The sequence below is a fragment of the Aythya ferina genome (genome assembly GCF_964211825.1).
Source record: "Aythya ferina genome assembly, chromosome: 7".
NCBI lineage: Eukaryota > Metazoa > Chordata > Aves > Anseriformes > Anatidae > Aythya > Aythya ferina.
This window is the reverse complement of record NC_140302.1, coordinates 24706819-24728914: the sequence shown is the minus strand read 5'-3', so window position 1 is coordinate 24728914 and position 22096 is coordinate 24706819. Positions and strand designations below refer to the sequence as shown.

At 50.1% G+C, this 22096-nt stretch overlaps 1 protein-coding gene across 4 annotated transcripts in view; it reads left to right on the top strand.

Moving 5' to 3' along the window:
- Positions 1 to 20585, top strand: part of NT5C2 (5'-nucleotidase, cytosolic II) — a 100972-nt gene extending 80387 nt beyond the window's left edge. For 2 of the 4 annotated variants that reach the window (XM_084526281.1, XM_084526280.1), the window contains exons 4-18: positions 7127 to 7244; positions 8600 to 8695; positions 9985 to 10076; positions 10252 to 10309; positions 11722 to 11815; positions 12798 to 12851; positions 14015 to 14098; positions 14738 to 14779; positions 15722 to 15829; positions 16118 to 16184; positions 16822 to 16992; positions 17633 to 17684; positions 17936 to 17996; positions 18531 to 18707; positions 18910 to 20585. In XM_084526281.1, the coding sequence (XP_084382407.1) occupies positions 7127 to 7244; positions 8600 to 8695; positions 9985 to 10076; positions 10252 to 10309; positions 11722 to 11815; positions 12798 to 12851; positions 14015 to 14098; positions 14738 to 14779; positions 15722 to 15829; positions 16118 to 16184; positions 16822 to 16992; positions 17633 to 17684; positions 17936 to 17996; positions 18531 to 18707; positions 18910 to 19161 (1526 nt within the window). In that variant the 3' untranslated portion in view covers positions 19162 to 20585. Of the gene's footprint in view, positions 1 to 7126; positions 7245 to 8599; positions 8696 to 9984; positions 10077 to 10251; positions 10310 to 11721; positions 11816 to 12587; positions 12692 to 12797; positions 12852 to 14014; positions 14099 to 14737; positions 14780 to 15721; positions 15830 to 16117; positions 16185 to 16821; positions 16993 to 17632; positions 17685 to 17935; positions 17997 to 18530; positions 18708 to 18909 lie in introns of those variants that run through there. The other 2 variants (XM_084526282.1, XM_084526283.1) reach the window with 2 other exon arrangements.
- The last annotated feature ends 1511 nt before the right edge of the window (positions 20586 to 22096 follow it).

Below are 22096 nucleotides of genomic sequence, written 5' to 3'. Positions count from 1 at the left end.
TAGAAGAAATCTTGCCAACGTTAGGCTCTGTTTTGCCAGCCTCTGAGGCATATCCAAACAGCCCAAATCTTCGTTACATCGAAGGCAAACAAAATGCAGCAGCAGGGAGCTAAAAATATCTGGCATTTACCAACGAGAGCACTAATAAGCCTGCTTTGAAAAGAGTTAAAGCTGATGATACTTGGCAACACTTTTTTTTTAATATTAAATAAGTAGAAAGGCAGCACTAAAAACAACCAGAAGTGAACGCATCCAGCAGTCCAGAGCCAAGCTGAGCGTACAGTGCTGTGTCAGTCCTCGGAACAGCAACAAATCCAGCCTTTGCAGATGCTTTGGGCACGCAGAGGGGGAGCAGAGGAGCTGATACAGCTCCAGGTCCGAGGTTTTAGAGCCGAAAGCTGTGTGCACATGGGGATGTTTGCAGGAGTGTTAGAGGGAGGGAATTTTCCAGCACTCCTAGGCTGAAGAGTGGGTGCTCAGCTGCTTTTTTGGGCACTGCTGCAGCTGGGGACTGCAGTCTTTGTTCTTTATAGGTGTGTGCTGGTTCCCTCCCAGAAACCAGAACTGGGCACTGGCAGGGAAGGGTGCTGGGGAGCTGCTGAAGCTCAGATGCACCAAAAAATTTGGATTTTTTCAGCCTCCGATGATTAGTGATTCTTGCCTTGCTTCCTGTTATCGGATTCACTGTCAAAAACATCTGTGGCTGCAAGAGGCTCAGTGCAGAACTTGGCTGTTCATGCACGGCAGAGCAGCTCGTGTGTTAGGCGTATGAAAATACCCCAGGACACACCTGGAGGCTTTGTCCAGGTCTTGTTTGCTGATTGCCTCAAATACGGAATTTGTAGTGAAATAGGAAAGGTTTAATTTTAAATTAAGTAGTGAAGTGTGCTTAAAGCTCAGCTTTGTCCTGCTGGCAGAACAGTTGTGCGCTTGAAAAGGTTTCTTTGGATAAATGAAAATTATTGATCGGTGAGGCAGCGGTTTCCTCTCGGCTCAGATTGAAAAATTGACTGAACGCAAAGAAACAAAACATACCATTGCCACCCATTTTGTTTGTTCGGTGCTATGAAAACCCAAACAGAGGCTGAAATACTACAATTTTGTTTTGCATATTACAGTGTGGTTTTATTTATGGTCTAGCAGTTAAAATCAAAAGTGAAGGTTGCAGAAGACTGGCTTCTATTCCTGGCTGTTTTTCAACTTGTTTTGACCTTAGACGGATCCCTTATGGTCACAGTTCAGCCCAGTCCATAAACAAAAGTGATTCACCATGTTCCTAACTTAAAACATCTGAGGAGTCCCGTGGGGTTTCTCGCTGTTACAACCAGGCACGTTTACTGCTTTGTCAGTCTGTTTGCAGGCTCCGAGCTCCCAGGTCAGCACAGCACAAACGTGAGCGACTCCACTGCTCCCAGCACGGCGAGACGCAGAGCAGGAACATCTTCACACGCTGTGCTGGGCAAAGGTGACTTGAGACCAGTGCTCTACACAGCCGAGGCTTTCTGCAGCAGTGTCTGTGCTTCCCTCTGCGTTTGGTGAGGATGCTGTGGGGCGAAACGCCTGCATTTGCTGTGGCAGGAGCAATGCCGTGCGCTCAGACTTGGTGTTTCGGTGCCAGCACCTGAGAATATCTACCCTGGGTAGAGGAGATCCCGCCACACAGAAACTGATGAGCATAAATCCTGTTCTTTTCTAATTACGTATGAAAAATGGCATTACTCTGTGATGGATTATGAAGATAATAGGTTTCCTGAAAGGGGTTTGGTGTATAAATTAAGATCATTACCCAGTTACTTCTGGGAAGCCTCAGACCTATGTCTGAGACAGGCTTTCCTCAAACCGTGGCAGTATGTGAAATGTCTGCCCAACACTCATTAATCCGTTTAATTGAGACTGTTGCTTCAGTGGGGCTTACTTTCTCATGAAATCCCCTGTCCCAAACACCCTTGGGGCTGGTTGCTCACTGTTCCCTCAGGATTCTTGATCAGAGCAGCAGGATGTCTGATGCTTTGGTGAAATAATCAGAGGTCTGGTGGTCGTGGAGAGGTGACTGTGCCACAGACATCCTGGCGGTAGCTGGCACCAGGTGCCCAGCTTCAGGGCTGCGTGCAGAGAAAAAAGAAAAAGGTCACGGAGGGGAGAACTGTGGGGATAGATCTGTCCTGGTCTGGACCACTGAGAAGTGCAGAAACCTGGCTACTGCTGCCCACCTGGCCGTGTAGGTCCTAACTGCCAGATTTGCGTGCCTCAGTCCCTGGGGAATAAGCAGCAACTGAAACAACCTGCTTCTAGTTATTTCACTTTCAGTTCTTCAAGACTGCACACAAAGTAATTGGGCTGCATTTCCTGTGCTTCGGAGACGAGGCTAAACCCTTCACGTTATCTGTCCACCTTTTGGCTTATCTGTCTTTGTGTGCTCTCCGGAGAACCCAGACAGTGGGTAAAATTTTTGAAGATTTGCCTGAAACAGCACAGAAGTGCATGGGTTTCATACCTTTAGCACCTGTTCTCTGCTGTGATCCACGAGCAGCTTGTAAGAAGGGTTGACGAGCCCTGGAAGAAGCCATGTTAAATCTTCAATGAGAAGCTGCCCTGCCTGAATTGGAAACTTGTGTGTGGGGAGGAGGAAGAAGGAAAGAAATGGGCAGCCCTTGAAGGCCTTCCTCCTCCCCACAGCTTGAACAGAGCCATCACAGCCACTACAACCTTCCCCAGCTATGCGTTTTAAAACAAACAGGCTTTAAATGCTTATTTTCAGAGAAGCCTTCCAGGAGGTCTGCATACTTCTGGGGGTCATTTTGTAACAACTTTCCAACTCACTCAGCTTGCGTTTAGCACAAATGTGATCTCAAAGGTATTTGCCATCACTCTGCGCATCCCTGCAAGTTGCAGAAAAGGTCTTCTTACTGTGTGTGCTTGCAGACAGGCTCTGTATTTGAGGCTCTCGCTGGAAGCACCTTCAGATGTAGGGCAAAATTCTCTTCTCAAGTTCCTGGAGTAGTTCCTGACTCGGTCTCCTGAGCCTCCTGCACTGACACGTGCAGGCGTTGCGTGCCACGAAACCAAGTGCAGGCGTAATCCGTCACCAACAGAGGGATGGACAATAACGGCAGAGCGCCAGGAGGAGCACCAGAGCCTTTCTTGAGTCTTCGTCTGTGTCCGAGAGAAATTGAAGGGTTTGTGTCACTTGGGCAATGCACGTGTAGCCTCTTCCTCCTAATTACCACTGAGCTAATTACCACTGAGCTGAGGCTGCTTTGTGGATACGAGGACAGAATTTTGCCTGCAGGACGCACGATTACCAACTGTGCCTCCTCTATAAATCAGCTGTAAGTATATTTGGAATCGCTGCCAGGCCGACTTCCGAGCTTACCAGAGGACAGAGCTCCAGCAGACACCGTCCCGCATGGCACAGAGCTGTTGCAGTTTTAAAATCAGTCTGATTTTTTTCTTTAACAGGGGAGCCCAGTGTAACTCCGTCAAGACTGGAGTGACACTCGGAATCTGCATCTGCCTCATGTGAGTTCAAACCCTGGCAGCAGCGTTTTGCATAAGCTGGAGCCTCTGCAGAGATTTTTTTTTTCCTCCCTTTCAGGAGGGCTATGAGATTGTGACTGTGTGTGTGTTGGCAGCACAGGTAAAAACAACCACGGAGGTGCATGAGAATTGCAAACCTTACCGCACACCCCCTGCTCCCCACCTAGCACGTCCCGTGTCAGGGATGCCTGCACCCCTCACAGCCCGAAGGCTTGCGACGCTCACTCCCGGGTGCTGCTTTTTAACTTTCAGTAGCGTAATTCAAAGGCAAGTGACAGTGGTAAGGGGAAGCTGAAGTGCTGTCAGCTGGCTTCTGGTTTTTAAAGGCTCGGTTGTTTTCCTTGGAGCCTGGTTACGTAATCCACAAGCACGGGGTGCCGATTGCCCTGAGCTGCTGAAGCATCTGTCTGTGCTGAAGCACAGATTATTAAAATAACTTCTCCTTTGGAGCCAGGGACTTGGCACGGTGGCAGAGACACGGCCGTCAAGCAGTAAGACAGCAAAAAAAATTGGAGTGAGTTGCAACACGCGCTTCGATTTTGGTCTCCTCCCGTGTGCGCTGGGCTGAGGGAAGAGGCGAGGGCACGGGGGTGGCTGTGGGCTCGTGGCTCTGCCTGGCCCCCTTGTCCCAGAGGTGGGGGAGCTCCAAGCTGGGCTCTTCTCTTCTTTTTCTCCAACGATGCCTGAAAATGAGAGTGACCAGTCCAGAGCACGATATTAAAATACACTTTTCATCCAGGATAAACCATCTATTAATACACTCAGCCGGGGCATCTCCCCCGACTGTGCCGCTGTCATTGCAGCGCTGTTAGCCTGTTCCTGCTTGGTTTCGGGGAGGTGGATCATTTGTTTGCCTGGAAGCTCGTGTTACTGAAACAGGCGTTCACAAGGCTTATGAGAAATGTCAGTGGGCTGTGGCTCGAAGCAGCTGGGGCAGCATGTGCCGCGGGGTAGGTGCTGGCAAGGTGGGCTTGCTGAGCTCTCAGCCTGTTCCCAGCTGTGTGATTAAAGGAAGGTTTGTCTTGGGCAGTGAATATCGTGGTAACTGGAGAATGTATATTGCCCCTTTCCAGTCTCCAGGAGCCAGCGTCTCTGTTTAGCTGGTGTGATGGGGAGAAAGCTTTCGTTTTCCAGGTATTGTGGTGTGTGATGGGAAAAAAAGGAAGGGACCTGAGGTGTGAATGAGCTAATGGCTTAGTTTTGTTCAAGGAGGAGTCAGGGAAATAAAATGTATAGCTTGAGAGGCAAAGGGGAGTAACTACCTCCCCCAGACAGAAAAAAATCAGAGTAACCATGTTGCAGCGCTGCCTCAACAGAGCTGGGGTGATGAGGGCTGAGACAAATACCCGCTCAGCCTGTTCCCTGCTGGTGTTTTGCCTCGTTTCTTTAGGCTCAGGAGAGTTGGAAAGAGGTTTGGAGTGGTAAATCTAAGACTGAGAGCAAAATACAGAAAGGAAGAAGCTGAGTGAGGGCGTTCTGTGAGCATCCCCCATGGCTTTTCCTGGTGGAGCATCACCGAGGTGCCCAGGCTGGTTAGCAGAAAGCCCCCTGGTTTCCCTGGAAGGGTTCTGCTGGAGCTGTTCACAAACCACTTCTGGTTGTCCAGGGGAGGTGCCAGCCGTGCACCCGCAGGTTCTGTATGTCCGAGAGCATCACCGTGGCTGGGGAGTTGAGAAAGGGCAGGGTTTGGGGCAGAGATGCTGTGTTTGGGAGGGATATTTTACGCATAAATGGGTCAAAGGCCCAGGAAGCTGATGGGGAGTGCAGCAGCTGCATGGACAGGATGGAGAACCAGCTTCACATCTTGGGGAGCTCTGCAGTGCTCTGCCCCCGAGAGCACACACGGGTGGATGCGTGTGTTGCTCTTCTCCTTGGGAAGCGCCATTGCTGCCCTGCATCAAAGGAACTCATTTTTCCAGATGATGCTCCGGTGTCACTCTCACAATGTTCATCACCTGACTGCCTTTTGCTCCCTCCAACTCCAGCTCACTCCCCAGGATTGCCTTGTCAGTCACTGCTTTCTTCGTTAGCTGTAGTTTTTGATTGCTTCTTCCTATCTGTAGCTCAATCAACCCTTCCTTTCCTGAAGGACAGACAGGGCTACGTGCGCTGAATGTGCTATCATGTTATCGATGTTTGCCACTGGTATAATAATGCCTGAAGACCTTCATAACTGCTTGATTGCTTTTAGTTATCAGCTCAAGAAGATTACAGGTTTGCTTTTTACATTTGGACGGCGTTTCATTTAATGGGAAAAATTAACTCCCAGAATTCTGGTGCTTTTTGGATCGTTAAAGATAGGAGAGCTCTCTCGCCTGGTTACCGTGAGCTGAGTCTTTTGCCAGTCCCATTTCTTCTACAGTCCTTTCCTTTTTAGTATTTTTGTAGTGTTTTACAGATCTGTTTTCTCCTCTCAGACTGAGCTTCTGTGTTCCACAGTGTTTATCCAGCAGTGATTACCTGGGCAGTACAGACAGTGAGTGTTCATATATATGTCGTGATGCCCCCAGATGTGCTAGCTATCTCAGGGAAAGCAGCCTGTCTTCTAAACAGCTTTCTTACACATCTTTATATTTTACTCAGCTAAATTTGAAACACTCAAGTATTGAGGCAGCCGGGCCCATTGAACCCCCAGCAATCTTCCCTGAAGTCCAGGGCTGTTTTTGACCTCGTTGCATCTTAGGACCGAGTTCAGACAGCGACGTGCAGCAAATGTCAGCACACAGCCACAGAAACACGCTGATTTCCTTTTAAATGTTCATGTAATGATCCAATTAAGTAGTGATATTTCCAGTGCACGGGAAGGCCGTTTGCAGGAAGAAGACAGCCCCGAAGACAGGAGCGGTTTGTTCGAGCAAGTCCGTTTGTTTTGCGTTGTGTGTGGCACAGAGGAGCAGCTCCTCTGCAATGTGGCAGCAGTAAGGCTGCTTAAAAGAGTAGCATTTTGATGCACAAGGGTAATAGCTAACAGATTTTTACAGGACCATATGGTATTATTAACAAACAAATCGTATGTTAACTTGACAGCTCTACCTTCGAGCTAACTCGGTCTGCAGCAAACATAAATTCCCCCGAGATGAAATCTGGAGACAATACTAATCTTTGGGATCGTATCCAGAGCTGTAACAGTAGCACAGCAGCAATGAATTTCAGGCTTTCTCACCACGAATCCGTGCGCTCCCAGGATTTATTGGTTTCCTCGCCAGCGTTGAGAAAGCACAGCAAAACAAAACCCGAGCCGAGCAGGTGGAAGAGGGAGGGAGCCTTCATGCAGCTGCCTAACAGCACTGCAGGGAGAGGGGCTGCAGTCTGACATCGCTTCTCCTGATGCAGAGAGCTGCCACAGGCCGATGGGGGCTTCACCTGCTGCTCTGTGGGGCTGGCACCCTGCTGTGGCCCCCATCCTGGAGCAGAGCAAACGCCTCTGCAGCTCCGGCCCCGACCAAGGTGGCCGAGGGCAGGAGCACCGAAGGGAGAGCGTGATGTGGAGGAGGGAGGAGGGCGAACGGGGACATTACTTTTAACTGCCTTCTTGTTTAACCCCCTAGCTGTTTTCAAATTTTCTAACTGGAATCTCATCTTGGTACAGTGTATAAATCCCCTGAATACGAATCTCTTGGATTTGACCTGACCGTAGAAAGATTAGTTTCCATTGGATACCCTCATGAGCTGCTCAATTTTGTGTATGATCCTGCATTCCCTACCAGGTAAATGACTAACAGATACCAACCCAGCCTGCTCGAGGCCTTGAATATTTGTTCTGTAAAGTTCCTAGGTGACACGTGAGGCCAGGTTTTCCGAATTTTGCCTTTGGAGTCCTTGCTACGAAGGAGGCCGAGGGCAGGGAATGAGGCCTGCTGAAGTCATGGTCCAAAAATAACCTTTCAAAGCAAAAACAGCTGAGACACAATGGGACCGGGAGCTAAATCTAAGTCAAAGCCTGGGGATAAAGAGCCACTAATGTCCACGAGGCCACTAGAAAGTCTCAGAACATTTTTCTCTAATGCTTTTAATTAATATGGTTTCCTCTGGTGTCGTCAAACCAGACACACCAGAGTCCTGGTGCACAAGACATCCTGAAAATTAAGCTGGCTGTAAGCAGCAATGAAGGTGGGGCCAATCCAGTTCACGTGCCTAGATGAATCAAATGCCGAAAGCAAATTAATGGTGCAAAGTTTTGGAGTTCTTGCATTTTGGCTTTTCGTAGCAGAAGTAAAAAGCACATTGCTTGCTTTAAACACGGCTTTTGATCTATGCCTGTACCTTTAAGTCATTTCCTCTTGTGCCTTTGCTGGATTTTGCTTTCTTGGCTCCTTTGGAGCTTCTTTACAAAAGACTGGACCAGAGGCTTTGTGCTCCACTTTGCAGTCTGGCAGCCTCCTTCCTTCCCTGCTCTCAGCCTCATTTACCCTGAGACTTGCTGTGTGCTCCCACGCCTGTAAGAACACGGTTAGCCCTTCACAAACCTGGGATGAAGACACCATTAAATCCACCCTCCTCATCCCAGGGAGGAGACAGAAGGGATGTCTCTGGGGGAAGGCCTCTTTCTCCAGGTGCAAACTATTAGATGAGCAAGACAGAGTTTTGCTGGACTTGAAAAAATACCTGAAGCATTTTGTGCAGTATTTACGTGCCCCATCTGGCTCCGTGTGTGACAGAGAGATGAAAAGGAGGGGAGAAATTCTCTTATCCCAGCTTTTGCGCAGGGCTGTCAGTGACCACAAACACAGGTGTCACATTCGTGACCCTGCAGAAGAGGTCCCTGTCTTCCCTGGTGAACGCACAGCTAAGCCTCTGCTGGGTTAAACGTCTCCACTTTCAAGTCCACGGAGAGCAGATCAGCTCTTCCTTTTAACCTGTTGGTGCAGGGCTGTGTTGTCCCGTACCTGCAGCAGGTAAAAGGTACAGCAAGCACCCCAGCTGCACAAAAACAGCAACTCTGCTCTGGTGCCCCACGCCAAGTAAGCAAGCTGCTGTAGAGCTGATTTGGGAAGAACTGCTATTGAAATGGTCACTGCTTAAAATGCTCGCTCCTTCATGTCTTTAATCGCTCTCTTAACAGAGGCCTGGTGTTTGATACCCACTATGGAAACCTGCTGAAAGTTGATGCCTATGGAAACCTCCTGGTGTGTGCACATGGCTTTAATTTCCTCAGAGGGTGAGTGCTGGCTCTTGGCTGTTCTTTTTGACTTCCTATGCTCTTTTGTGTCACTGGTCCTTGGGGAACCCATTGTGTAAGGAGTTGTGAAGACTTCGGATGCTGTGCTGGTGGTGTCTTACAGATCTGGGATTTACTGGGGTTGTATTCAGGTCCCAGATGCAGCAACACCCTAGGGTGTTCCTAGAGAACAGTTCTGTGCCAGCACAGGTACATCCGTAGAGTGCTGGGAAGGGAAGAAAATGTGCCAAGGGGAAATAGGGGGATTTTTATTCGTCTTGGCATGGTTTGACATCAGCAGCTTGTCAGATAAAACAGTCCTTGAGCAAGGGTTCTGGGGAGCAGGTAGGACCTACACCAGGTGAGACCATTCAGCTCCACAGCCAGGGCTAAGAAAGCTCGAGGGCCTGAACTTGTTTAAGGAAGGAACGAGCTCGCTCTACCCCTTTTTGTTTCTGACCTCAGAGACAGAATTGGTGCATTGTGTGCAATTTCCTGCAGCCTTCCCTGGCTGCCTGCATTCCTCCTGCCCCGGAGAAGGTGCTTTAGGAGGCAGAGGGGACCGCAGTGCTGCGTGCCTGATGTGTCCCAGCAAATCCCCTCCGCTCCCTGCTGTGAGGGGGAGGGATGCAAGGCTCAGGGCCCCAGGGTGACAAGCCTTGTCATTGCAGCCCTGTGAGTCCCTCCAGCAGGAAGCCAAAATTTAGATAAAAAGCCCTTACATATGCTCTCGAGTTCCTGCTTGAGTCACAGGAGATCTTCAGAAGCTCCAGAAATGGAGGAAACAAGAATAACTGAGCGACTTTAGTCATCGCCACCCTGCTGATGAATTGCAGAGGGCCCCAGGCAAGCCTCCCTCAGCACAGCCCCGCGTTCCGCTGCGTAGAGCTGCTGGGGGGTGCTAAACAACGCATAGAAAGCGGGGGAAAGTTTAAGATAAGCAAACAATGAAAGTGCAGATGATGTAAGGCATACCCACAGCCAGCAGCACGGGGCTTAAGGTCGAGTCATGGCCTCCCAACCACTCTGTTTCCCTGTGAGGGCTCAGCTCGTTTGCTGACTCAGCAGTGAGGGCTTTGTGCCCGGCTCTGCTGGAGCCAGTGCAGTGAAGGCAACACACGGTGGGTGCAGCTTTGCTCTCACACCACTAAAAAACACATGGGAAAGCAGGGTGTTGATCAAAGCACAGCAGACTGCAGTTAATGGACCCTGCTGCAGGCATACTGTGCAGGGCAGCATATCGTATCCTCCGTATTTTTTTCATTCTTCTCCACCTTATCTGTTCTCAGGCCTGAAACACGGGAACAATACCCAAACAAATTTATCCAGAGGGATGACACGGACAGGTTTTACATTCTGAACACGTTGTTCAACCTACCAGGTGAGTCCCGTGTGACTGTTTCTGTATCCTTGAAGCCAGTAAAGCTTTGCTGATGTCTTACTCAACTGTTTGGATTTTTTTTTCCAATATTTTTTTTCGTTCAGGCACAGTGCCCAGAGTTAGCTGGATACATGGTGTTATCCTTGTTTTAAAACCTTGCTTTGTTTCTTTGCAGAGACCTACCTTTTGGCTTGCCTAGTGGATTTCTTTACTAACTGTGACCGGTACACTAGGTATGTGTCCCCTCTGCTTAGATGTGCTGCTAATGCAGTGAGATGGTTATTATAAAATGCAATACAGCACAACACAGGTGCAACTGCTGTTAATATCACTGGAGGCCTTTCAGGTGGTTTCGGTGGGGTTCAGGCCTCTTATTCTTTTGATATTAAGAGAATTTAGTGCCGATGAGATGCTGTGTGTACAGCAGAGACTGGTTACGAGGGTCTCCTTCATAAGGCATACCCGTGTCACTCTACTTACTGCCTGACACCGGTATTTGGGGCAGCTCCTAAGACCACGTACGTATTAAAGGGTGATTACAGCCACCAGACAGCTCATTTTCTACCTGTGTCCTTTGGATCCATGTTTGAATTGAAAGGCCAAATTTCCTCAGCCAATTACCACAAGTTCCTCATGTCATAATCAAGGATTTAGTTCAATCAAAAGTGAAATATTCAGGCACAGTGTAGTTTAGAAGTCTGTTGGTACAACACAAGTATTTTCCTAGCTTTTAAATAAGTATGGGCATAAACAAGCTGTGGTTTGAAGTGGCAAGTCTGAGTGCTGCTGTGCTTCTGACTCGTGGTAGGTGATCTCTGCATATTGTGTGCCTGGAAGGTAAAGGTTGAATGGGATTTTACCTGGGAGCAGAAGAACCTCCATCAGGTGAAGCGTCCTATCTCAGGATAGGCATTGATTAGATGTATATACAGTATATTAATCATACAGTAGATGACTTCTCTCATAAAAAATTCAGCTCTGTTTAATCCTCCTTGATTCCTTCTGATGGAAACTCTCAGCCTCCATGGTGTCTTGCAGAGGAAACTTCTCATGTTAACTCAGACTTTTTAACAAGCACTATTACATTTAGTTGACTAAATCAGTGGAGTAATCCTCCACTCAGCACTATTACATTTAGTTGACTTCTGTGGCACACCGTTTTTTGCTGTTAGAAAAGTGGGAGAAAAAGCAGCACTCTGCTTACTTTCTCTGTACCATTTGTCTTTTGTTAAACGCTGCAAACTGCACACTCCCAGTCTTCCACTCTGTTAAAGTGGAAATGGTTCATGCATTTAATTACGCTTTTTTCTTCTTGTATTACTGTGTGGGAGAAATAAGAGTTGCAGTCGTAGAAAGCTGTAGTACTGCTGTGAAGTCACAGGCCAGGAGTTAGAAGCTCACATCCTAAAATTTTTAATGAAGCATTATTGGGTAATATGCAGATCCTGTTAAAAAACTGGTTGTACCCTCTTTCAAGTCTGAGCTGCAGTAAAGGAGTCGATAAGAAACCATTATGGTAAGATAAAAATGCAAGCTTCAAACAGCATTTTGAATCCTCTCTCTCCTTGGCATGTTCCTGGCTCCCACACCACTTGTTTCTCACCTGCTCCAACTGTCTGCTACAACCTCTCCTTTCTCCCCACAGCTGTGAAACAGGGTTTAAAGATGGAGACCTCTTCATGTCCTTCAGGAGCATGTTCCAAGATGTCAGAGATGCTGTTGACTGGGTTCATTACAAGGTGATTGCAAGAACTTGAGACATCTGTAGTCATAAATGAGTCAGAGGGACTGGTTTGTAAGTCTTTAGTTAAAATGTTAATCCAATTTTGGGCAAGAGCCCTGCTTTGCCACCTAGTGAGCAAATAATAAATAGCAGTTTTATGTGAGTAAGTCAAGATCTTTGGCACTGGAGGGTATCTGTGCTGCCTTCCTATTCATTTAATTGTGCCCAGATTCTGTTTCCTTACTGTAATTTGTGGGTTTTAGAACATGGTGCCATGAGGATACTTGAACTTACAGCCCACAACTTGTACGTTGTTGTAATTTTTCAAAATAGCAATTTTCCTGTAACTAGATTATATTGGTATTACCGTATGTTGTCTGAAAGGCACCTGCATGAAACAGAATTCATCAGAGAGGAATTCACCTTTTCAGCACACTTGTGCAGAAATTTAGAATATATATTTTGGGAGCACTAACACCTCATTAAAGACCCGATTTTGTTGTTCTTCCTCATCCAAGAGGTCTGTTGGGGTGGGATGGAGAGCCGTCACAGGAGAATTGTGCTCACAGTTGTACTTGTGGGGGTTGTTTTGAGTCATGCAGACGTCGGGAATCTATTCTTCTTTCCTTATGCAGTGTTGTGTGATACATGTTGGAGTTGGCCTTTGAGTAAAGCATTATGGTCAGTGGTGGAGACAGGTCGTTGACTGTCTTGTTTGGTATGGCAAATCTATTTTTTGTTTGTTTCTATTGTATTCCCTTCTGAAAGGGTTAAAATGCTGTTGAAGTGGATTATTTACCATGGTGAGGGAATCGATGGATCACAGAGTTTGTGATGGTCCCTGCTACTCAAAGCCTCTCATCTCTAGAGTCACTGGTTCAGATTCGCCCTGGTTTGTACTTTCACAGCATTTTGAAGTGTGAAAGTTGGCATTGCTTTGATGTCTCTTACATCATATGTTTCCGTCACCTCACTGGGCTCTGTTGTTTCTATTTCAGGGATCGCTCAAGGAAAAGACCCTTGAGAATCTGGAAAAGTACGTGGTGAAAGATGTAAGTGCGAAGTTCCTTTACTTGTGCTACGTGACACTCTGTACTGAGTGAGCAGGCAAGAAATAAATACGCTGATTTGCTTTACTAAGTCACAGAACAGATAACGCTGTGACTTCTATTGTAATAACCAACGACAAAGTGGAAAGTTCGGACGCAGCCTTTATTCTGAGCCAGTGATCCACGTGATTCCGTACTCACGCGCGCGTTTTTACGTAAAATATAAAAGGCAGAGGAAACGTTAGCTGGGACACAGGTGAATATGCTGGCAAGGCTGCTGTTGTTTCTTTTGACGGTGAAAGCAGCTGTGTTCCCTGCCCGTGTTTTCTCTGCCTAGGCAATCCTCTGCTGCAGACCTCGTTTTAAAAAGTAACAGAGGAGCATCTTTTAGACAGAAGCACTCCTTAGTCATCCAGCAAAAGCGTCACACACATTTTATAATGAAGCTTTGAGGGAAAGATCCTGAAAGTCTCAGCAGTGCTCAGTCTCCTGAAACTCCAAAATGTGTGCTCAGCACATCTAGCTGAACGAGCTCCTGCGGTTCCCTTACTCTTGCCCTCTCTGCAGTGCTCAGGGCCCCTCTGGGCCAGTTATGTTATAATTATTCTTTAGTTTAAAAGATCTCTGTGGGCTCTTCCTGTGGTGGTAGCATATCACTTCCAAGCAGTTAACCTTGTTCCCAGTTACATGCCTGCAAAATTCTTAGGAAACCATCCTGTGAGGTAATCAGCCGCTCTGGAAACAGTCTGAGATTTATGATTCAATAAAAATAGCTCCAGGAATAAATTCTCCCTAGTTTGAGGTCAGAATTACAATATACTTCAACTTGGGGCTCGTGCGAGCTCAGATTTCACCTGCCTCTGGGCCCATTTCAGGACGGGACTTGGAGCTGGAGGGGGGCTGCAGAGTGCTGGCAGCAGCACAGGGTGCCTGGCACCGGCATGGCAAAGGCACCGCAGCCCTGCTGAGCCATTTCCCTCCCCTGGGCCATGCTCTGGACGCATTACGTGGACCAGCAGCTTTCCTGGCTCTCTGGCCAGTGCAAAACCTGTGGGTTTCTGTGCTTGTTGATTTGATTTGCCTTGTTTCATCTGGTGGGATCGTAGCTGAGAGTTGTTGTGCCTGTGATGTATCTCTGTCTGACTCCTCTGCCCCCTGCCTTGCAGGGGAAGCTGCCACTGCTGCTCAGCCGCATGAATGAGGTCGGAAAGGTGTTCCTGGTCACAAACAGCGACTACAAGTACACAGATGTAAGTGCTGCTTGGATTGGGGTGTTGGGATGTAAGGGAATAAACTAAAGCCAGCTATTCATTGTGTGGGTTGTGGGAGGACATCTTCTGGCAGGGAATCGGGTGCTTTCTGAGCTAGGATGGTCTGGTGGTGAATGCAGATTAGGTCTTGAGACTTGTCTTTTATAGCCCTGCTTCCGTTGCTGACCTAGCATGGGCTTTAAAATGCAAGACTTCTTTTGCAAGTGAGACAGTTGTGAGTGCAGAGAGGTCACCTAACCCACGATCCTGGAGAGCTCCAAGAGCCACTGAGGGAAATCCTGTATGCTGCTGGCATCAAGGGTGTTCCTTAGACTCCTGGCAAATGTCAGGATGCTGCAGCGCTGCTAAACCAAAGAATTATGGCATTATAAAGCACTGCAAGATGCATCTGAAGCAATGTGCAGATTCCTTAGACAAATACATTCTTTGAGTATGAAAACGTCTGTTTTAACTCCCTTCACTGTAAGGTCCATCTGTTCATTTTGTCACCAAACCTTATGCTGATTTTCCTACAAATCCTGAAAACAAAATTCTGTAGCCTGAAAAGCTAAAAGCAGAGCTGTGTTTTTATAAGCTGCATAAAACTACATCTTTGAATGTTTTCTTTCTGTCTTTCAGAAAATTATGACTTACTTGTTTGACTTTCCGCATGGACCAAAGGTATGTGATTTCTGGACTGCAGTTCCAACAGGAATTGATGTGCCTAATTATCTGTGTAGCTGGAAAGCTTTTTAATCCTGCTTCATCAGCTGCATGGGATTAGTTGCTTTAATCTGGTTAAAATACGCTTGCTGTTTAGTGTCCTATCTGAATAGGATCAAAGCAAATACAATATAACAGAGAAAGGAGGCATCATCTGGTCTCAAACAATAATCTACATTAATGATAACATTATTTCAGTGGTAACGCATTTTAACTGTGGCATTTTACAGCCAGATTTCTTATTGACCTTGCAGAATATTTTAGATGTTGTAAAAAAAAAAAAAAAAAAAAAAAAAATGGAAAGGAGTTTTTATAAAACAGCAGAAACATTTCAGGCCTAATTTTGCCTCAACTATGGTAGTTCCAAAAGTACATTATGCGTTTCCTGGTTTCCTGAGTTAATACTCATCCCTGCAACTTTTGGAGAGAGGCTTATGAGCTGAAGTTCTGCTGCTTTCTCAGCGTCTCATGGGGAGACCATCTCATACTCAAAAGAATTATTTCCATGCTGTGCTTTGAAGATAGAAGACTATGGGAAAAATTTTCAGAACATGGAAAATCGCAACTGATAGCTGCAAAAACTCCTTGCTGTGGTCTTGATGTCAGAAGGAGTGGAAGCATGGAGCAAAAAAGACTCATGAATGCCCAGTGTCGTTTCTCACACTGTGTCCTCAGTCTTCACTGCTAGCTGGGTTGGGCTGGGTTTGCCACAAAAGGGGGTGCTTTAGGGGATGGCAACCCAGTGGCCTGCCACAGAGGCAAGAACGGGGGAATCAGAGCCTTTGATGGACCAGCAGTGTAATAGGATTGTGGCTGTGGGCAGTGATGCTCCAGTTAAATTCCCTGTGGAATTTGTGTTTGTGTTGTGCATGATTCTGAGTTTTGTTTTTGCCTTTGCAGCCTGGGAGTGCCCATCGGCCGTGGCAGTCCTACTTCGACCTGATCCTGGTGGATGCCCGAAAACCCCTCTTCTTTGGGGAGGGCACCGTGTTGCGGCAGGTGGACACGGTGAGCACCACACAGAGGGTACCTCTGTGGCTGGAAGGGCTCGTGCGGGGTCTGTGAGTGGGAACGGGATGGACTTGTCCTAGAAATGCCAGGCTGGCTTCTCTGTGGTTCACAAGCAAACATGATGATAAGGTACTGCAGGTGTCAGTAGGGAACAAAGGTGGAAAACCACCACCAGGCTGCCTGGGAGCGAGAAAGAGAGGGAGAAACAGAGAGCAAAGAAATAGTAGGACATAAAAAACCCAGAGCACCAGCTGTTCCTCACTAAGGCACTATCTCCTTCCCCAGGTGACCGGGAAGCTGAAGATTGGTACCTACACTGGCCCACTGCAGCATGGCATCGTGTACTCTGGAGGTGAGGCAAGAACACGTCCTGTGAAATGGCTCTGATGTGCCCTAGTGGCCTTCATCCACTCATGCTGGGTGCTGTGCCAGGCGTTAGGCGAGGCTGTTTCCCAAAACACACTGTGCTGTGTGCCTTTTGCACAATGCACCAGAAACTATCACCACTGCTCCACAGAGCAGAGAAGTGGACCTGTTCCTCTAGTGCCCTCTTCTTCCTTGCCAGGGAGGGTCTGGGAAATGCCTCTGCAGGGCTTGTAGTGGGGAGAGCTGCAGCTGGCCCAGCACAGCGTGCCCAGCTGTCCTCACTGTGCTGCCATCAGGCAGCTCCTGGCGCAGGAAGGGCAGCAGATGGATGCTCAGGGCTGTCCGTGATGCCCAGGGCTCCATCACTGCCACACAGGGTGGGAGGCAGCATGGCCCCTCGGCTGCTGGATATCCCTGTAAGGGCAAAACTGCTCTGGGTGAACTCCCGTGTGGGTGTGCAGTGTGCCTGTGCTGCCAGGGCCCAGCGGGGTGTTACACTTACAGCAGTGGAGGTTTCTGGAAGGAAAATGGACTGGCTGCATCCCTAACCCTGGCCCTCTGAAATGAGCCACGCATTTTTGTCTGGCTCCCTGATCTGAGTCACCCTGTTCTTCATCTCTCAGGCTCCTCAGACACAGTCTGCGACCTGCTGGGGGCCAAAGGGAAGGATATTTTGTACATCGGAGACCACATCTTTGGGGACATCCTCAAATCCAAGAAGCGCCAGGGCTGGAGGACCTTCCTGGTGATCCCCGAGCTGGCACAGGAGCTGCACGTCTGGACTGACAAAAGCGGTCAGCAGCCGGGCAGGGGAGTGCAGGGGAGAGAGAGATCACCCCAGCTCGCCGCCTCTCTCCCACACCCGTCTGTCCCCTCGGCCTTCTCCCAGGCGTGGGGTGGTGGTGGCAGGAGCTGGGCAGCTCCCCGTGAGCTGCCGGCAGGCTCCCAGGCCTTTCCCTTGCCTCTGGCCCATCAGCAGCCAAGCCTTGGCTGGGGAAGAAGCTGCTGCTGGGTGGGGTTGAGCTGTTTTTCATCCATAACCCGGCCCCCAAAACTCCTCTCCCTCTGTCCGTGCTGAGCGAGACGCCCAGGTTATTGTCCCTGCAGTGCCTGAGCCCTGACAGCTCTCCTGTCCGCAGGGAATCCCTGCTCAGCAGCTGTTTCCTTTTCCTTCCTCCCACTTTCTCTGCTGCCAAAGCACCGCGTGCTTCCCATCCTCCAGCACCACTGCTTTTCTCCCGGGTTTGCCCTTTGGTGCGTAGGTAGCTCTGGGGGTTGTGCAGGTTGCCCCGTGGCTAGTAGGGAGGTTTCTGTGCGGGCTGGGAATGTTCAACCTCAGAAACGAAAGCAGCAACGGGCAGGATGGCGGGTGTGCTTGCAGCCCTTCAGCGATTTAAACTTACCTTTTTCCCCTTTCTTTTCCGGATTATCCAGCCCTTTTTGAAGAGCTGCAGAGCCTGGACATTTTCTTGGCCGAGCTATACAAGTGAGTGCTCAACCACTGACAACTTTTTCCTGCTGCCTCTCCCAGCCTAGCGACAGCTAAGGAGCGGCTGTGACAAACCCTTGGGGTTGGGTTGGCGGCGCTGCTGCCGGGGCTTTGGCTCAGGCCTGGGTTCTTCCCGTGAGACCAACCTCCCCCTCCAGACCAGCCTCCCTCCCCCGAGCCCCCATCCCACAACATCTGGTTCTGAAAGGCTTTTCACACCGTGTATTTACCTTCTCGCCTGTAACTAGGCATCTGGACAGTAGCAGCAATGAACGCCCTGACATCAGCTCCATCCAGAGACGCATTAAGGTACCAACCATAAAAATCCCTTTTCATCCTTTTGGATCCTAAAAGGGCTCGACAACCCGACCCACTGCTCAGCCCTGAAATGCTTTGCTCTGCCTTCGGGTGGGCACGGCAGGCTTGGCAAAGCCATTCCGTCTGTGGACGCAAACGGAGGAGCTCCCCAGCTCACTGGTGTCACTGGCACTCCTGAAAGGCAGCCTGGTCTGGAACGTGGTCTCCTTCCTCGTGTACGTAGCACCAGCTGACGGTGCTCGGTGCCGCAGAGCGGGGTGAAGAGAAAAACAGGCGTGGAGGGGCCGTAGCCTCTGGTCCAGCCAGCCCTGCCTGCGGGGTCACAGCCTGGGGCAGAGGCTGGCTCTGATTCCGCGTCTCCCTCCCCTCTGGTAGCTGGGGCCGTGCTCTTGGGCCTCGGGATGCGAGCACGGGAAGCCTCGCAGGAGATCCTTGCCGATCTCACCTCGCCCCCAGCCCTCCGTGTTGCCGTGGGGCTGCGCTGCCGCGTGCCCGGCCGGGATCTAACCTGCCCTTTGCTCGTAGAAAGTGACCCACGACATGGACATGTGCTACGGGATGATGGGCAGCCTGTTCCGCAGCGGCTCCCGGCAGACGCTGTTTGCCAGCCAGGTGATGCGCTACGCCGACCTCTACGCGGCCTCCTTCATCAACCTCCTCTACTACCCCTTCAGCTACCTCTTCAGAGCCGCGCACGTCCTGGTGAGTGGCAGAACCGGGGGATCCCCGCGGGGCCTGCAGCCTCTGCCTGGCTTCCACGAGCCAGGGGAAGGCACCTGGAGGGCCGGGTGGCGTCTGGTGGGCCCGGAAAGCAAGTTCTGGGGTTTGTTCTCTGGCTGTCTTCAGCGAGATGCCCTAGGACAGGGACTCCCCTCACCATCTCCTCTCTCTCCTCCGGGTGTAGATGCCACACGAGTCCACGGTAGAGCACACGCACGTTGACATCAACGAGAAGGAGTCGCCCATGGCCACGCGCAATCGCACCTCAGTGGATTTTAAAGATTCCGACTACAAGCGGCACCAGCTCACCCGCTCCATCAGCGAGATCAAACCGCCCAACCTCTTCCCCCAGGCACCTCAGGAAATCACACACTGCCACGACGAAGATGACGACGAGGAAGAGGAGGAGGAGGAAGAAGAGGAGGAAGAGGAATAAGAAGGAAAAAGCAAAGCATCTCTGAAGACAAACCGTGACTCTAGCAGTGATCAGGAGCAGATTCCTATGTGGGGGCCCTTGGGGTGATGGGTTTGGGGGGGTGTGATTCTTGCAAAAGGCACATTTTGAAAGTGTCCGGAAAACTTTTAACAAATTAACACTAATCAGGAGGAGACCCTTGTTTTCAGTTTTGCAGACGGTTCAAAAAGCCGAAGGATTCTGCCTGGGTGGTGCATTCAGATCGGACTGCCTGCCTGTGCTGTAATGCTGCTCCCGTTTCCTTTGGGGATGCTGCATGGTTTTTCCCTCTCCCACGATGTGTTCCATTTGATTTTCATTTGAACGGTGTCCTGTAAACGGTTTTTGCCATTTGTTACATTCACTGTGAAGGAGGCAGGGATGTGCTGGGCCCTGCAGGAGACAAAACGATCCAAATCCTCCTGCCCCTGGGGTTGCTGCCCTTACCTCTCTTCTTCTGTGTTACAACCACCGCCCTTCTGCTGGCCGCGGCGCTGCCGTGGCTTCCAGCTCTGCGTTCACCCTCTGCTTGGTGTGAGTTTCTCCATGTAAGTGGTTCGATTCCTCCGTCCGTCACAGCGGTGGGATTCCGGCTCTCACTTGCACAGCTGCAGCTGTACACGTTCCGGCTTGTAGGCGCTTGTTATCCCCTCCCCGTGTTTCAGAGCTTTCTTTCATCGTTGGCATGTGATGCATGACTTCCAGCGCGTCCCTCCAGCAGCTGAGCCGCACACTGTCCTCAACTCCTTCTGTAGTTTCACCAGGAAATATTAACCCAGCAGCTCGCAGCTTTAGCCTTACGTTAGCTACGTTAGCTTGTTTTCCTCACTGCCTGTTACCGACCTTCCTGTCTGCTCAGCTTTAAGAAGGCGAAGCATCCCAAAGACAAAACCAGCCACCATCTGGAGCGAAAGGGCCTGTTTTTAGAGTGCTGCGGGCCATGGGTGCCTGCCCTAAGCCAGGAGCGAGCACACGCCGCAGGGCCATCCCCGTGGTGCGAGCCAGGACGCTCCCTTCCCGCAGGCTTTGCCTTTGAGCTGGCACGGAGCACGCAGGAGCTCAGCACAGGGAGCCCTGAGCCAGCCCAGGGACGCTGCGGGGACAGGGCAGCTCCCGGTGGCTTTCCTCTGTGTCCTGGGTGCAGCCTCCCTTGCTCCAGCCTGCGCCGTTCGCGTCTGAAGGGATTACAGCGGGGGCCCTCTTGTAACGAATTCGACTGTTGTTTCAGTACCATAAATGCATTTAATCTTTTTCTTTCTTTTTTTTTTCTTTTTTTCTTTTTTTTTTTTTTTCCATTTTAAAGTACCTTAGGAGAAAATAAACGAAGTACACACCACCATCTGAGCAGGAAATGCTGCTGCTGAAGTGGCAGTTTTCAAGTCAATAAATCTTGATGTTTCTAAGAACTGTTGGGCGCTTTGTGGCGCGCCGAGGGCTGTGCGGGGGGTGGCAGGGAGGGTCGGGAGGGGAAAAAAAAACACAAACCTCCCTGGGAAGTGGCAGCGAGCCTGGCTGCAGGGGTTGGTCTAGTCCCCAGCTTGCGGGCAGGGAGGAAGGGAGGAGGGAATAAGGTCGGTGTTACCCCTATCAGCTGCGCAGGGGTGGGTGGGAGGGTGTGCAGACCTGATTAAACACAGAGGAACCTGGGGACAATCAGTGCTGGCACAGCAGGGGCACCAGGTGGGCAGCAGCACACAGCCAAGGGCTGCTGGTACCCCCGTGGGGACAGCACTGGGGTCGGCACGCTGCTGTAACCCGGGCGTCCCTGGCATCGGGGCCATGAGAGCCACCACCAAAGGGGATTTGGTACCCAGAGCCCAACCAGAAAAGCAGCAAAATGTGGCCACAGAGAGTGGCCAGCAGTTAAGAGCCCGTAACACTTCGGTGATTGCTGACAGCCCCAAACCCAGCACTGGATGCCCGGCCCCTTGCTTTTGGGGCTGGATTGCAGTGAGCAGCCTCAGCTGAGCCAACTCAGCCCCCTGGCCCAGCTGCAGGAGGGGTTTGCAGGAGCTGTTCCCCAGCCCTCTGGCCAAAGGCCATGCTGGGATTTGCTAAGTTTATCCGTCCTTTCGCCAAGTAGAGCCACCCAAATTTTTCAAGCTCTAGCTCAGCAGCTGGGAGGCTGCGGGAAGGGCGGTGCGGGGGGCTCCGCGCATTCCTCCTGCCTCCACGGTCCCACAAATAGCTCAATGCCCAGCTCCCGGCGAGGACTCGGCGAGGCGGCAGCAATGGAAAATATTTGCCCCTCGCTCGCTGGTGGGAAAGCAGCGGGCAGAGCGCGGCGAGAACCAACCGTGCTGTACGGCGAGCAGGGTGTAAGGAAGGTGCATTAGTGGAAGAAGGAGGCCAGCGCCCTTGAGGGAGCACTTCAGGAAGGACATCAGCTGCTTGCCACTGCCACCACCTCCCCAGCTCCCGGCCACCACCAAGGGCCCCCTGACCGCTCAAGTCACACCCACCAGCGCAAAGAGCAAGCCCTGGCTCTGCGGGGAACGGGGTCCGGCCTCGCCGTGGCTCTCGACAACTGCAGAGGAGGCAAAAGGTCTGCGGAGAGCTGGGTCCACGGTCAGCGGCATCAGCCCCACCACCCGCGTGCCGAAAGGCGTCCCTTGGAAAGGAGGGGGGAGCGTGGAGGAGGGAAAAAGGCATAAACTGGAATGTCCAACAGAAAAAAAAATCATTTATCTAAAAAGAATAGAAATAAACAAAATGCTTTTCAACAAAATCACAAAATATACAGATAAATCTGGTACAAAATAAATAGGAAAGCTTGGAAATCTACAACAAAATTCGAATAATTATAAAATCCGTTCGTATGACAATCAGTATCTGAAACGTACACACTGCATTCACGAGCTCGGCTGTGCTTACTCGGGTTTATGTACACAGAAGGAAATACTGCAGTCGGAACACT